Below are 17597 nucleotides of genomic sequence, written 5' to 3'. Positions count from 1 at the left end.
AACCCACTGCCACTGATTCAGTACACTAAAGCAAAATATAACAATATAAGCTCCAGTCTGTAGAAAACATGGAAATATTGTCTAGTACCTTATTTTCTACAGTATATGTATACTGTGGTCATGTGACTTTTCACTTGCAATGTATCGCACTGAGATGACGGGTGGAGCGATCAGTAAATCTGACGCATCCAGCAGGTGTCACTGCCGGAAAGTTCCTTTGTTTTCCTTTGCCGGCACACATCTGGTTGGCACTGTTCTGGTAACAAGGGTTGATAGGGAAGAAAAAACATTCCAATTCAAATGATAAAGACTTAATAAACAACACGTGAGCAATGTTTTAAAATTGTAAAATGACAACAACAAAAATTATGAAAAATAATACCGTATATACTCGAGTATAAGCCAACCCGAATATAAGCAGAGGCACCTAATTTACCACAAAAAACTGGGAAAACTTATTGACTCGAGTATAAGCCTAGGGTGAGAAATGCGCAGCTACTGTAAGTGGAAAAGAGGGTCAACAATGCCCATTTGCACCCTCACTGTGCCCATTTGCAGCCATAGATCCCCCGAACTTCAAACTCGGTAGTTAAGGGTTCCTAGGTGCTCCCTAGCTGCAGCCGAAATTTGGGGTCTCTGGACCCAAAGGGTCCCGAAATGACATTGCTACAGATAGACACAGTTGACCAAATTTGGTGCCCCGTATCTTGGGCTCACTTGGTGCTAGGAACCCCAAGTTTGGTTTGCATACCTAGTGGAACTATCACTACAACATATCCAAAGCTGGGGTTTCTATCACCAAGTGGCCCTGAGATACGGGGTCACAAAGTTGTTTTGGAAAATGTCAAGCACTTTTCTGCAGCAGAGAATTACATTTTCCAAACCGATTTTGGGGCCCCATATCTTGGGGTCACTTGGTGCTAGGAACTCCAGTATGTTGTATATGTTGTAGAGCTAGTTCCACTGGGTTTGCACACCAAATGTGGGGTTTCTAGCACCAAGTCGTCCTGAGATATGGGGCCCCAAATTCGGTTCAGAAAATGTCATTCTTTGCACCAGAAAAGTGCTTGACTCCAGTATAAGCCGAGGGGGCATTTTAAGCACAAAAAAATGTCCTGAAAAACTTGGTTTACTCGAGTATATACGGTACAGCTAAACAACGTTCAGAAAAACCACAAAGGGGGATTTGGGATGGGTTTATACCAATGTACTAGGGCTCCCTACACATCTTGTGCATGGTAACAAATCAAGTACAGTGTGATGTGGCACAGTGCCTTACATTTTGAATGGTACCCCAAAGCACCTACACAATCCACTGCACTTGTGTCGTAGTGCACCACATCGCACAGATGTGTAAACCTGGGCATTTTGGTGTGCTGCACTGAAAAAGAAAATTAAAGAAATGAACAATCTTACCCTGGCCATAAAGAACCAGGAAGAAAAAAAAATAGAAATATGGACCCTTTGGCATCTTTATAAAAAATAAATGCTGCATTATTCCTTCATGATATGTTATGCATTAGACTTTTACTAGGACCCAAACAACTCTTCTTTCTTGCAGAAAGGGGTAGAGGGGTGCCCCCCTCCCCAATCCACCTCCCCCCCTTTTATTTCTTTCTTTTTTCATTACAAGCCACCCCTACTCTTTAAACCCACCCTCACCACAAACTTACTGTGCCTCACCCTTTTCTCTTCCCTTTTATCTATAACCCTTATATCTAATCAAAAAGATATAAAGCAGGGAGAAGTCAGTTGCAGAAGTTTGACTTTTTTTTTTTTAGACTGTATGTACAGTATATGTCATCCAAATGTACACAATTGAGTGGTAGGAAGGATGTTAGTTAATGGTGAAAACATGCCACACAGCCTGTGGAAACGTACACGTTAGCTCTGTTTTCTGTAAATGTCATCACTGCTTGTCTCATCATCAACTTTCTGAATGATGTATAAATATTTTGCATTCCCTACCATAACATAATGGAAGAGCCATTTGCATAGTTGCCAACATTATAAAAACATTTATAGGGACACTTTTTTGTATGTAGGCGGAGTCATATTATAATAAGGGGTGGGGTATTCATTTGTAGGTGTGGTGCAGTGGGGGTGTGAAAATGCATTTAAACTAAATATTAGGCGTGGCTTAAAGGGGGTGTGGTTAGAGTCTGAGATGAAAGAGGGATGGAGGGAGAAGGAAGAGCGGGATGGAGGGAGAGAGGAAATAGAAAAAAAGAAAGAGAAAGAAAGGGAGGTAAGTAGAGAGAGAAAGAAAGAGGCAGGGAGGGAAGGAGAGAGAAAGAAGGAAAGATAAAGGGATGGAGGGACAACAGGCCCAGATCCTACACCACAATAGCAATATGTGTATTCCAGAAAGTAACAATCGGCTGATAAAGATACTCCAAACACCATCACTCAAGATTCAACATGTGGCACTGTAAAATGAGGGTTATCTGGGGGCGGAAGCTGTGGGTGTACTGCCCGCGCCCACCAACGCATGGTTATGAGGACTAGCAAGAGAGAGGCAAATTTCCACATTGTGTAATAAGTGGTATCATGACTGGTAATCCCAGGAAATTCTATAAAAATTGTTGATTTAAAATAATCAATGAAGTGAATACAATTATTGCCCACTATTCTATATGGTGTGACTACCAATTAATAACCCACAAGAAGAAAAACAAAAAGAAAGGTAAGTGAAAGAGAAAATTAAGCACTAAAAAGTGTGTGGAAGTATCTTCATATTGGTATATATTATATATTTGGAATCTAGGGCAAAATGAAGCCCAGGAGTAACCAGAAAGGTGTATGAGTACAACGTGTGTCTGAATAGGTAAAATGATAGAGAGAATAGAAACCCATACAAGAGTATATATCCAAAAGTGAGAGTAATTAAATGTGATGAACAGCCATAAAAAGCAATAAGCAATTTTTACCAGATCGAACACCTCGTGTTGTATAGTACATGGCATAGGCATGGTCAAGGTGCAGGTTGGCCCAGAGAAAAAAGATGCCCATAAGTATGTAGTCCTCAACAAGGTGCTATTTATAGCAATGGTGTGGCCATGGGTTTCTCCCAGAGTCACACAAGTGCCCGCAATTAGGGAGGGCGTCCCACCTGAGCGGTAGGTAACCGCTTGGGCATTGGCGCTAAAAATTTCCTCATGGTGTGAGCGCTGATGTAAACCATGTGCCGGCGTGACGACGTCAAGGAATGATGTCATACATCCAGCGCGGGAGGCGAGGCGCGGATGCGCAGTGGGAAGGACCTGCCCGATCCCCCGCATTCAGGAAAGCATCGCAGCTCCCGGAAGCATTGGACTAGTCCTTCAAACCACATGCTCCACAGACACATGTAAACAGCACAAAATCATGGAACAAAACATACACAAACATGTATACCAGGCACTGTCAAAGATTAACATAACATCCCAATAAGTATAGCAGAGCACCTCGATCGGGGACTGCCATCTGACAAGATAGTCAGAATTACTGACTATATATACATTCCTCCATCCCGGGTTCAATATTTAAAGGAGAGAAGTTATTGGGACAACCAAGTGCCTCTATCCCTATTCAGTTAAAAATAAAAATTAAAACGAGTTGGGACTTTAAATGAGGTGCGCAATAATGTCAGTAATAAGTAATATAGTAGACGCATCAATGATAATTGTATATAAATACTGGAAATGGTGACATAATGCAATATTACACAATAATGTTGAGAGCAAATTTTAATTTTAACTGAATAGGGATGGAGGCACTTGGTTGTTGCACTTTGTGCCTCATTTAAAGTCCAAAAACATCTCTCCTTTATTTAACCCGGGATGGAAGAGTGTATATATAATCAGTGATTCTGGCTATCTTGTCAGATGGCAGACCCCGATCGAGGTGCTCTTCTATACATATCGGGATGGTAGGTTAATTTTTGACAATGTCTGGTATACATATTTGTGTGCTTTAATTCCATGAGTTTGTGCTGTTTACATGTGTCTGTGGAGCGTGTGGTTTGAAGGACTAGTCCAATGCTTCCGGGACCTCCGATGCGCTCCGGGGCCCCTTCCCTGAGTGCGGAGGATTGGGCGGGTCCTTCCCATTACGCATCGGTGCCACGCCTCCTGCACTGGATGTATGACGTAATTCCTTGACGACGTCACGCCGGCGCGTGGGTTACATCAGCGCTCGCACCATGAGGGAATTTTTGGCGCCAATGCCCAAGCGGTTCCCTAGCGCTCAGGTGGGAGGCCCCCCCCCCAATTGCGGGTGCTTACGTGACACTAGGAGGATCCTGTGGCCACACAATTGCTATAAATACCACCCTGTCCAGGACTACATACACTTATAGGCATCTCTTTTCTCTCTGGGCCAATCTGCACCTTGACCATGGCTATGCCATTTACTATACAATATGAGGTGTTCGATCTGGTAAAAACTGCCTATTGCTTTTTATGGCTATTCATCACTTTTAGTTACTCTCACTTTCAGGTATATATACTCTTGTATGGGTCTCTATTCTCTCTATTATTTTACCTATTCAGACACATGTTGTACTTATACACCTTTCTGGTTACTCCTAGGCTTCATTTTGCCCTAGATTCCAAATATATAATATATACCAATATGATGATACTTCCATACACTTTTTAGTGCTTACTTTTTCTTGTGGGATATTAAATTGGTCGTCACACCATATAGACTGGTGGGCAATAACTGTATTCACTTCATTGATTATTTTATATCAACAATATTTATTGACTTCCCTGGGACTAGGAGTCATGGTACCAATTATTACACAATGGAAATCTGCCTCTCTCTTGCTAGTCCTCCTAACCATGCATTGGTGGGCGCGGGCAGTACTCCCACAGCTTCCAGTGCAGACGCCTCCAGATAACCCTCATTTTACAGGTGCCACATGTCGAACCTTGAGTTGCTATGTGAGTAAATGAGGGTAGGATATCCCACCATCTCAGTGGACTCCTTCCCTTTTGTTTCCCTATCTTTCCCTTTATGGGGTGTTATTATTAGAGTCCGACATTGTTTATATACTTTTTATAGATTGCATCTACGCCTGAGGAAGTGATCTATCGCCAACTATGAACCTATGTTGTTACTGTATATTAAGATATACTTACACTAACCAGCTTTTTAACCTATGTCCTAGGTCCATAATTTATCAATGTGTTATTATCCAGCCCAATCATGATATATATGTTTCAATAATTGTATGCCATTATTACATAAATTCATCCAATGTTTTTTTTTATCACACTGTTGATGAGGCTCTTTAAAAATAAAATTTGCTCTCAACATTATTGTGTAATATTGCATTATATCACCATTTCCAGTATTTCTATACAATTATCATTGATGCGTCTACTATATTATTTATTACTGACATTATTGCGCACCTCATTTAAAGTCCCAACTCCTTTTTTTTTTTTTCCGATTTTTTTATTTATTCGAGAGACATGTTGCATAATATCAGAATGATACAGGTAAAGGATATACAAAACATCATGTAAGAACTACGTAGAACAAACAATAGCCACATACAAATCTAGAATGAATCCTGCACAAGGTATTCCTGGTGATTATATGTTGAATACAATATCATTATATCTTCCCAAGTGTAAAGAGGAACCAATATTAAACCTGATCAGGGAACTCCTCTAAAACTGTCTCAGGAGAAAATTTGCCCTTTTTTCAGAGTAAAAGGAAAGGTAATAAGGTGAAAACAAAAGGGTAAAGCAAAAGATAGAAAAAATGGGAGAATAGGAAAGCCAATGGGAGAAGAGAGATTGAGAGAAAAAAGGGGGGGGGGGAAGGGTGGGGGGCTTGGGAGGGGAGCAAATAAAGGGAGGGAAGGGAGGGGAAAGTCCGAACCCCTTTTCATTTTAAGTGTACAATTCATAATGTCTTCATAGTAATTAACAATAGTTAACATATTGTACAAAATAGTTATTTTGGAGTGCACGTGTGTCAAAAAATATGGTTAGTATACCGTCTGGTGCTCTTCGCTGAGGAATTTTAGGGCCATAACCAGCCAATCTTTTTTGCCCAAGACAAGGTTTCATCTGAACTTTCCTGGTGTCTAAGCCTCAGTATGGCTGTTACCTGGCATGTCTGGTTTATTGGCTGTAGTCTATGGTCTGGTAGTTCTGACCCTTCAAATAAAAGATCTGCAGGGAGAGGCTGGACATTGTGTGGAATTTACTGGGTACATACTTCTGTGTACCAGCATTATCCATCCATAACAGGTATTAATAATCATTGTCTATTTTCTCTTCTCTTAGTGGCTTAGAAGCAAAGCTGGATGGATATGTCTACAACACTGACACATGGCCTACCCTGGATGACATCAAATTAGTGACCTTCCTACGAAAATCACAATATTCAGGTGTGTAAAATTTGTTTCTGAATCTCTGGTATACTCTTCGAAAGCGAACTCAGTAATTCAAACTTAGTCTGTTAAAACATATCCCTAAACTAAACTTGCATTTTTCTTGTTGGGGGCAAAGCAACAAGTTCGTTCATCCTCCCCTACATATTCACCTCCGCTCCCTCTAACCACCCTTTTTAGCAAACAGGAACAAAGAGAGTTAGCTCTGCAGAAAGCTTGCCATAGATTTCTTTTCTTGTCCACCTCCACCCTCACAAGCGAGGTGTAATTCTCCCCCACCAGGACATTATATTCTGACAGGAGGACTCTCTGCTGTCAGAATACACTGATCAGCGACTGCAGCTGCTGATTGACAAAAGTTTTCCAAAATTCACATTCAACAGAAGTCAATCCAACAGCCTGTCCTTGCTGAACTGACCAAATTTTGATCAATCTAAAGCCAATTTAAAGCTTGCATCTTTAACCTTACACATTGCTGAGGATTCGCTCCCAAAACCCATGTGACAGGATTGGGCCAATGACCAAAAACCTGCCAAATTGGGGCAAGGGGAATGAGTTATATGCTACCGCATTCTCAGAATTGACAGATATTTACATCTGTGGCAGATTCACTTAGAGCATATCTAAACCCAAAAAACAAAAATAATATATTGCATCTTCTCTGTTTTTAGATATGGTGGTTGAATTAGTTTCATTTTTTCAAGCTTTTGCCTTTTTTGCTTGCAAGCTAATCAAAGCAGCCTACAGCCTACAAGAGAACAAAGTCCAGTGTTTTTCTAATGGATCTGTACGCAGGTGCCTACAAGATGGTTAACATGAGAGTTAACATGTCTTCCTGTTTGAGTTCTTGTCTTTCCTGTCTGGGCTCATACCCTCATGTTAATTGAGTCAGCCAGGTACAAAATGTTACAATGTCTTGATGTTGCACCATGTTCTCAGGTTGACCTGTTAGCTGGAGGTAGCCAGGATGTAAGGGTTAAGGTTTTTCCTGCCATTTACAGCAAGGTTTCCCCCCTACAGGTCAAATAGTGAAAAAGGGGCTGACTCCAAGCCCCTAGGAGAATGTAATCTGTTACTCTGCTGGGGTGATCACCCCCTTTGGGAGGGTGATGGGAGCCCAATCGAAGTACCTGATGAGGGTCCTGAGTCTGGGGACCCTCATGGACTTTTGCTGTTAATCATGGCCAATCATCAACTCTAAGGGACTTGCACTACCTCTTGTGGATTATTGCCTAAATGGACTCTTCCCTTTAAAAAGGGTCATTTTTTTTTCCACAAGTTTTCGGAAAACGTTGAAAGAAAATGAAAACATATTTTTTTTACACAAAGCTGGTGGATCAGTCGGCTTATTGGACAAGCTGATACCTGCTCCCTCAGTTTCCGCTGCATGTTGGAACTTCTTTTAAGCTGCACGAAGTTCTGGCGCACAACAGAGGTTAGCAGGGATGGATAACTCTGCCCATCAGCACCCGGTTGTGCCGCGCACTCAGGAAAGAAGGTTCACAGGTGTTTGGGCATGCAGGAGTGGCCCCAATACTGCCTATGAAGCCAGCAGGGCCCTGTATCACTTGTCAGGGCCCCCAGGTGGCGGAAAGCCAGGGCCCACTCGCTGTGACCCTGGTAGATCCGCCACTGCCCCGCAGCCTAAATTAGCAGGGTGCACGGGGGGGCAAGGAATAACCTGGGAGGGGGGCAATTGCCTCCCCCATGCCCCCCTTTACCAAATACAATGCTCCACAGCTGCAACCCAACACGGCAATCAATCCCGAGCCTGTGAAGGCTTTCTCACCACCATACAGAGAAAATTGAGTACTGTCCGTGATACTTTTTTTATTTGCACTAACATACAATTTTTCAGGACAAGCTTTCGGGGTATGTCCCCTTCTTCAAGGTCCAAGCAGTACTGATTCACAAATTTTTAAGCAGAATGTTAAAGAAGAAGGGAAAAAAAAAAAAAAGAGAGAAAACCAAACACATACAAATCAATGGTAATAAAGATAGCAGCAGAGTTAGTGAGATAAGACAGAGGGAGAGAGAGTGTCTTATCTCACTAACTCTGCTGCTATCTTTATTACCATTGATTTGTATGTGTTTGGTTTTCTCTTTTTTTTTTTCTTTTTTTTTCCTTCTTCTTTAACATTCTGCTTAAAAATTTGTGAATCAGTACTGCTTGGACCTTGAAGAAGGGGACATACCCCGAAAGCTTGTCCTGAAAAATTGTATGTTAGTGCAAATAAAAAAAGTATCACGGACAGTACTCAATTTTCTCTGTCACAATTGCACTAATACGGCTACAATCAAATCAAGTATGTCACCACCATACCAAACTCACTCAATCTCAGTGCATCAGCCAATCTAACTGAATTTGCTTTGTATATAACTATGCATTTAAAGTCTAAATACACAGATACATGCTTTCCAGAGAGCTCACCAAGACAGTTCTCACTAAGTTTGATAACAAACCAGAAAACTGCAGAGGCTGGAAATCCAACTTCAAAACCATGACCTTTGAACTTGCATAGGATGTGACAGTGATGATCACATGCAAGCACCTCATCCATTTCAAGACAGTCCTACTCTGTCCACAGGTAATCCTTCCGATCCAAAGCATGGTGGAGAGAACACAGTCCAAACAGCGCCTTATACTCCAGTTTTCCTCATATGTACAGATGTGGGTGGAGAGGGACTCTTTGACAAATTCTGTGCCAAAATATGCTTCATTTGTGTATACCTCTAGGGTCAACCTGAAAAATATGTAAGACTGTATATTATTCTAGATGATAAGAGTAAAAGATCTCTTGCAAGATCAAAGCTTTTTGACCTGGTAAACATAATAGGAGATGCCTTATCATATACCCTGGGTTTCTGTGGTTTTAGACAGGAGACCCACTGGTCTTTGAGTAGCTCCTCTGAATAGTAGTAAAGAAATATCATTGGCCACTCTCATTGAGCGCAACCAGATTTCAGCCAAAATAGAGGAGACCCTATTCCAGCATCCACCTCTCACTCTCACTTAAGAGGCATAGGTGACAACATTCTCCTGCTTTTTTGCAAAGACATCCTAAGGGTACACAAGGCTCGCCAACAAATCGGCGGGCCACATGACACACCATATGCCCATTGCCTGGACCAAGGCTGGGTCATCATTGGCAACATCTGGCTGGGTAATGTCAGGAGGTATTCAACTGACTCTATGCAGAATTAATTTGCAAAAGATAATTCTAAACCTACACCATCTCATGGGGAAGAAGAGGAATGTTGGTACCTCCTATGCTTTGGTGTGTACCATTCTCGCAAGCCAGATCAGATCATGGTGGTCTTCGACTCAAGGGCTCAATATGAAAGGGTTTCCCTCAGGGATGTCCTTCTCACCGGGTCTAATCTGAAAAAACAATCTTATAGGAGTTTTGCTCTGCTTCAGACAAGAACCAATTGCTGTTATGGCTGACATTCAGCAAATGCTCCGTAGTTTCGTTGTTCGAGAAGACAACAGAAACATCCTCAGGTTTTTATGGTATCGCAACAATGAGTTCACACCGATTCTACATTTGAACTGGTTAATCTTGAGTCGGATAGGAAATTGGAGCTAATATCGTGACACTCAACACCTCTGTGAGGTCAAAGACGAGATGAGTTCTCACCATTTTGAATGCTTTTTGAAGTGGTCTTTTGTAGTATGAGCTATTGCATGACTTATCTATGTTGCTGCCTTCCCCTCTGAAGAACTTGATTCAAAGGGAGGTATGAAGGACTGGTGCCTTCCCCTCTCAAAATACACTCATAAACTGTCTTCTGTGCCATCTTTCAGAAACCTGTAATGACTTTCCAAGTTTTACAGTATGTAAATGTTTGCTTTATTGTACCATGTTCTCCCCTTTTCATCCCTTTCAGGTTTTCCTGGAAAAGAGTTGTTGTTTAATATTTGAAACCATAGATTTTGATGGGCAGTGTCAAGTTACACATGCATTGTCTGTTTGCCTTTCATAATTTTGTCGCCACATCACTCCGTATCTGATGCTCACCTTTGAAGTTTTCGATGAAAGCTTTCTACAATTTGCAAGATCAGTTATTATGGATCAGTTATAGAGATCACACTTTCAGTGCTCAGGTTGTGGAAGCAGAACAGATAATGTATCTAATACTTCTGGGTGTGTTGGCCAACTTTAAAGTGGATTTAATAGTTAAATATATAATACTGTGAACAGGCAGGCTTTTTTTTTGTTTTTTTCGGAAGAGACACGCAATATCTCTTCAGTAATAAAATACATTAACTACCTGTTTACCAACCTCTGTAGAATGTACACTAAGCTGCACATGTGCAGCTCAGTTTGAATTCCTGCACAGTATCTGTGTGCCGGAAAATTGCATTTCTGCGCATGCACAGGAGTGACGTCAGCTCGCAACAGCCAATCAAGATGGTTGTAGACTGGCAGCCAGGGAGAAGATGCCTGCGCCAGCGAGAGACCTCACAGGTAGGGATGAGCTTCGAGTTTGAGTCGAACTCATGTTCGACTCGAACATTGGCTGTTCGCAAGTTCACCGAACAGCGAACAATTTGGGGTGTTCGCGGCAAATTCGAATGCCGCGGAACACCCTTTAAAAGTCTATGGGAGAAATCAAAAGTGCTAATTTTAAAGGCTAATATGCAAGTTATTGTCATAAAAAGTGTTTGGGGACCTGGGTCCTGCCCCAGGGGACATGGATCAATGCAAAAAAAAGTTTTAAAAACGGCCGTTTTTTCAGGAGCAGTGATTTTAATAATGCTTAAAGTCAATCAATAAAAGTGTAATATCCCTTTAAATTTCGTACCTGGGGGGTGTCTATAGTGTGCCTGTAAAGGGGCGCATGTTTCCTGTGTTTAGAACAGTCTGACAGCAAAATGACATTTTGAAGGAAAAAACTCATTTAAAACTACCCGCGGCTATTGCATTGCCGACAATACACATAGAAGTTCATTGATAAAAACGGCATGGGAATTCCCCAAAGGGGAACCCCGAACCAAAATTAAAAAAAAAAAATGACGTGGGAGTCCCCCTAAATTCCATACCAGGCCCTTCAGGTCTGGTATGGATATTAAGGGGAACCCCGGCCAAAATTAAAAAAAAAAAATGACGTGGGGTTCCCCCTAAATTCCATACCAGACCCTTCAGGTCTGGTATGGATTTTAAGGGGAACCCCGCGCCAAAAAAAAAAAAAAAACGGCGTGGGGTGCCCCCAAAAATCCATACCAGACCCTTATCCGAGCACGCAGCCTGGCAGGCCGCAGGAAAAGAGGGGGGGACGAGAGTGCGGCCCCCCTCCCTCCTGAACCGTACCAGGCCACATGCCCTCAACATTGGGAGGGTGCTTTGGGGTAGCCCCCCAAAACACCTTGTCCCCATGTTGATGAGGACAAGGGCCTCATCCCCACAACCCTGGCCGGTGGTTGTGGGGGTCTGCGGGCGGGGGGCTTATCGGAATCTGGAAGCCCCCTTTAACAAGGTGACCCCCAGATCCCGGCCCCCCCTGTGTGAAATGGTAAGGGGGTACATAAGTACCCCTACCATTTCACGAAAAAAGTGTCAAAAATGTTAAAAATGACAAGAGACAGTTTTTGACAATTCCTTTATTTAAATGCTTCTTCTTTCTTCTATCTTCCTTCATCTTCTGGTTCTTCTGGTTCTTCTGGCTCTTCTGGTTCTTCCTCCGGCGTTCTCGTCCAGCATCTCCTCCGCGGCGTCTTCTATCTTCTTCTCCTCGGGCCGCTCTGCACCCATGGCATGGGGGGAGGCTCCCGCTCTTCTCTTCTTCTTTTCTTCTCTTCTTCTCTTCTTCATTTTCTTCTCCGGGCCGCTCCGCAATCCATGCTGGCATGGAGGGAGGCTCCCGCTGTGTGACGGCGCTCCTCGTCTGACAGTTCTTAAATAACGGGGGGGGGGGGGCCACCCGGTGACCCCGCCCCCCTCTGACGCACGGTGACTTGACGGGACTTCCCTGTGACGTCACGGGGAATGCCACAGGGAAGTCCCGTCAAGTCACCGTGCGTCAGAGGGGGGCGGGGTCACCGGGTGGCCCCGCCCCCCCCGTTATTTAAGAACTGTCAGACGAGGAGCGCTGTCACACAGCGGGAGCCTCCCTCCATGCCAGCATGGATTGCGGAGCGGCCCGGAGAAGAAAATGAAGAAGAGAAGAAGAGAAGAAAAGAAGAAGAGAAGAGCGGGAGCCTCCCCCCCATGCCATGGGTGCGGAGCGGCCCGAGGAGAAGAAGACAGAAGACGCCACGGAGGAGATGCTGGACGAGAACGCCGGAGGAAGAACCAGAAGAGCCAGAAGAACCAGAAGATGAAGGAAGAAAGAAGAAGCATTTAAATAAAGGAATTGTCAAAAACTGTCTCTTGTCATTTTTAACATTTTTGACACTTTTTTCGTGAAATGGTAGGGGTACTTATGTACCCCCTTACCATTTCACACAGGGGGGGGGCCGGGATCTGGGGGTCACCTTGTTAAAGGGGGCTTCCAGATTCCGATAAGCCCCCCGCCCGCAGACCCCCACAACCACCGGCCAGGGTTGTGGGGATGAGGCCCTTGTCCTCATCAACATGGGGACAAGGTGTTTTGGGGGGCTACCCCAAAGCACCCTCCCAATGTTGAGGGCATGTGGCCTGGTACGGTTCAGGAGGGAGGGGGGGCCGCACTCTCGTCCCCCCCTCTTTTCCTGCGGCCTGCCAGGTTGCGTGCTCGGATAAGGGTCTGGTATGGATATTTGGGGGGACCCCACGCCGTTTTTTTTTTTTTTTTTTTGGCGCGGGGTTCCCCTTAAAATCCATACCAGACCTGAAGGGTCTGGTATGGAATTTAGGTGGAACCCCACGTCATTTTTTTTTTAAATTTTGGCCGGGGTTCCCCTTAATATCCATACCAGACCTGAAGGGCCTGGTATGGAATTTAGGAGGACTCCCACGTCATTTTTTTTTTTTTAATTTTGGTTCGGGGTTCCCCTTTGGGGAATTCCCATGCCGTTTTTATCAATGAACTTCTATGTGTATTGTCGGCAATGCAATAGCCGCGAGTAGTTTTAAATGAGTTTTTTCCTTCAAAATGTAATTTTGCTGTCAGACTGTTCTAAACACAGGAAACATGCGCCCCTTTACAGGCATACTATAGACACCCCCCAGGTACGAAATTTAAAGGGATATTACACTTTTATTGTTTGACTTTAAGCATTATTAAAATCACTGCTCCTGAAAAAACGGCCGTTTTTAAAACTTTTTTTTGCATTGATCCATGTCCCCTGGGGCAGGACCCAGGTCCCCAAACACTTTTTATGACAATAACTTGCATATAAGCCTTTAAAATTAGCACTTTTGATTATTCATGTTCGTGTCCCATAGACTTTAACGGTGTTCGCGTGTTCGAACGAACATTTTTCCTGTTCGCATGTTCTGGTGCGAACCGAACAGGGGGGTGTTCGGCTCATCCCTACTCACAGGCATCGGACCATTAGTGAGAATTCTACTTTAAGCCACTTGTATACTTGATCACCCCCTCTGTAGCCACTTCTTTAATAAAGCATATCTTAATTTTTTAAATTCTTGTATTTCAGATATAGTAAGTAACATATGGAAGGAGGATACTTTCTTTGGAGGCCAATATCTGAATGGAACTAACCCCACACTGATCAAGAAATGTGTTAAAGTGCCAGAGAACTTCCCAGTCACTGATGACATGGTGGCTCCATCTCTGGGGACTTCCACAAACCTACAGAAAGAACTCCAGGTGAAGTTATTATCTGCTGTGGAGATATGGATCTTAATTATACAATCCAATTCCAAAAAAGTTGGGACGCCTTGTAAAATTTACATAAAAACAGATTGCAATGATTTGCCAATCTCATAAACCCATATTTTATTCACAAAAGAAAATATAAAATAAATAAAATGTTTAAACTAATTACCTTATTTTTTGCTCTGAGAGATGCACTTTTTTCCCCCCAAAAAAATGGGGGAAAATGTCTCTGCATCTTATGTAGCGAATACCGACCAGGCCAACTCCCCCCCCATCGTCGCCGCCACTACCGTCATGTCAGAATGTCGGGCCTGTCGTCTCCCTTGAGCGCCGGGCGATCTCCTGGCTGAGCCTGTCATTCACAGAAGACAGAGCATGGAGTACGGCTGCGTGACAGGCAGATGTGATTACGTCCTCGCTAGTCGCCAGGCACAAGTAAGGCTGCAGTACATGGGACAGGTCTGGTTGCAGTACATGGGACAGGTCTGGGACAGGTCTGGTTGCAGTACATAGGATACATGGGACAGGTCTGGTTGCAGTACATGGGATACATGGGACAGGTCTGGTTGCAGTACATGGGATACATGGGACAGGTCTGGTTGCAGTACATGGGACAGGTCTGGCTGCAGTACATGGGACAGGTCTGGTTGCAGTTCATGGGACAGGTCTGGTTGCAGTACATGGGACAGGTCTGGCTGCAGTACATGGGACAGGTCTGGCTGCAGTACATGGGACAGGTCTGGCTGCAGTACATGGGACAGGTCTGGCTGCAGTACATGGGACAGGTCTGGCTGCAGTACATGGGACAGGTCTGGCTGCAGTATATGGGACAGGTCTGGTTGCAGTACATGGGACAGGCCTGGCTGGATTACATGGGACAGGTCTGGCTGCAGTACATGGGACAGGTCTGGATGCAGTACATGGGACAGGTCTGGCTGGATTACATGGGACAGGCCTGGCTGGATTACATGGGACAGGTCTGGCTGGATTACATGGGACAGGTCTGGCTGGATTACATGGGACAGGTCTGGCTGGATTACATGGGACAGGTCTGGCTGGATTACACGGGACAGGTCAGGCTGTATTTCATAGGACTGGTAAGGCTTCATTTAATTGGCACTGGTAAGGCTACATTTCATGGGCACTTGTAAGGCTGCATTTCATGGGCACTGGTAAATATTTTAGTACACCATTTGGTTCAGAATAGTTTTTTTCCTGTTTTTCCTCCTCTAAAACCTAGGTGTGTCTTATGGTCAGTTGCGTCTTATAGAGCGAAAAATATGGTAGGTTAATTGGCAACAGGTCAGTAACATGATTGGGTATAAAAAGAGCATCTTAGAGAGTCAGAGTGTCTCAGAAGTAAAGATGGGCAGAGGTTCACCAATCTGTGAAAAGCTGCATCTAAAAACAGTCAAACAATTTCAGAATAATGTTCCTCAACTTCATCATTAGGGCAGATATTGGTGTCAGTAGGACAGTGGATGGTGTCGGTCAATAGGGCAGTGGATGGTGTCGGTCAGTAGGGCAGTGGATGGTGTCGGTCAGTAGAGCAGTGGATGTTGTCGGTCAGTAGAGCAGTGGATGGTGTCGGTCAGTAGGGCAGTGAACGGTGTTGGTCAGTAGGGCAGTGGATGGTGTCGGTCAGTAGGCCAGTGGATGGTGTCGGTCAATAGGGCAGTGGATGGTGTCGGTCAGTAGGGCAGTGGATGGTGTCGGTCAGTAGAGCAGTGGATGTTGTCGGTCAGTAGAGCAGTGGATGGTGTCGGTCAGTAGGGCAGTGAACGGTGTTGGTCAGTAGGGCAGTGGATGGTGTCGGTCAGTAGGCCAGTGGATGGTGTCAGTCAGTAGAGCAGTGGATGGTGTCGGTCAGTAGAGCAGTGGATGGTGTCGGTCAGTAGGGCAGTGGATGGTGTCAGTCAGTAGGGCAGTGGATGGTGTCGGTCAATAGGGCAGTGGATGGTGTCGGTCAGTAGGGCAGTGGATGGTGTCGGTCAGTAGGGCAGTGGATGGTGTCGGTCAGTAGGGCAGTGGATGGTGTCGGTCAGTAGAGCAGTGAACAGTGTTGGTCAGTAGGGCAGTGGATGGTGTTGGTCAGTAGAGCAGTGGATGTTGTCGGTCAGTAGAGCAGTGGATGGTGTCGGTCAGTAGAGCAGTGGATGGTGTCGGTCAGTAGGGCAGTGGATGGTGTCGGTCAGTAGGGCAGTGGATGGTGTCGGTCAGTAGAGCAGTGGATGGTGTCGGTCAGTAGGGCAGTGGATGGTGTCGGTCAGTAGGGCAGTGGATGGTGTCGGTCAGTAGAGCAGTGGATGGTGTCGGTCAGTAGGGCAGTGGATGGTGTCGGTCAGTAGAGCAGTGGATGGTGTCGGTCAGTAGGGCAGTGGATGGTGTCGGTCAGTAGGGCAGTGGATGGTGTCGGTCAGTAGGGCAGTGGATGGTGTCGGTCAGTAGGGCAGTGGATGGTGTCGGTCAGTAGAGCAGTGGATGGTGTCGGTCAGTAGGGCAGTGGATGGTGTCGGTCAGTAGAGCAGTGGATGGTGTCGGTCAGTAGGGCAGTGGATGGTGTCGGTCAGTAGGGCAGTGGATGGTGTCGGTCAGTAGGGCAGTGGATGGTGTCGGTCAGTAGGGCAGTGGATGGTGTCGGTCAGTAGGGCAGTGGATGGTGTCGGTCAGTAGGGCAGTGAATGGTGTCGGTCAGTAGAGCAGTGAACAGTGTCGGTCAGTAGGGCAGTAGACAGTGCCAGTAGGGAGGTGGACTTTGTCAGTTGGGCTGAGGATAGTGTCAGTTGGTCAAAGTTTGGTGTCTGTAGAGCACAGGACAGTGTCAGTAGTTTTTCTATTTTCCATTTTTAATTATTTTTTACAATTTTATTTTTTATTTATTACAATTGTATTTTATTATTTTTTTTACAATTTTATTTTTTATTATTTTTGTAAAAATATTTTAACAGCCTTGTTGGGGGGTCTCGGACCCCTGATGATTGAGGAAACGGTCCTCAACATCCATCTCTGCAGCCTAAGCTATACAGAATGAATGAACAGGAAGAGCTTTGCACAGTCTCCCTGCATTCACAAACAAGCATGGTAAACACGGTTTACTATGCTTGAGTTATGAAAGAACACAGTGAGCGATCAGTATCGATTACTCACTGTGTTCATTCAGTAAAGGAAAGGGCTGAAAGGGGATAACTATGGTGTTACCTTCCCTCTTCCTGATGTCAGACATAGGCGATAACTATGGTCTCACCCTCCACTTCCTGGTAACAAATATAGAGGATAACTATAGTGTCATCCAGTGACAGATCTGAGGTGGGGGATGTGTGATGTCACTCATTCTTGCTCCTTTCATTTCTGAATTACTAGGGCAGTCAGAGATTTCTATTGTCAGAGTGCAGCCACCTGATGAATGCAGCAAAATGTATTGGAACTGATCCCCAGTATT

The 17597-nt window shown here is 44.5% G+C and overlaps 1 protein-coding gene across 1 annotated transcript in view; it reads left to right on the top strand.

Annotated features, from left to right (window-relative positions):
• Positions 1-17597, top strand: part of LOC141123516 (hydroperoxide isomerase ALOXE3-like) — a 70132-nt gene that overhangs the window by 20590 nt on the left and 31945 nt on the right. Inside the window, exons 5-6 of the mRNA XM_073612060.1 lie at positions 6288-6391; positions 13977-14149. Of these exons, the coding sequence (XP_073468161.1) occupies positions 6288-6391; positions 13977-14149 (277 nt within the window). The remainder of the gene's footprint in view (positions 1-6287; positions 6392-13976; positions 14150-17597) is intronic.

Source organism: Aquarana catesbeiana, linkage group LG01 (assembly GCF_042186555.1).
Source record: "Aquarana catesbeiana isolate 2022-GZ linkage group LG01, ASM4218655v1, whole genome shotgun sequence".
NCBI classification, from domain to species: Eukaryota; Metazoa; Chordata; class Amphibia; order Anura; family Ranidae; genus Aquarana; species Aquarana catesbeiana.
Note: the sequence above shows the minus strand (reverse complement) of the source record. Positions and strands in the feature narration are given on the sequence as shown.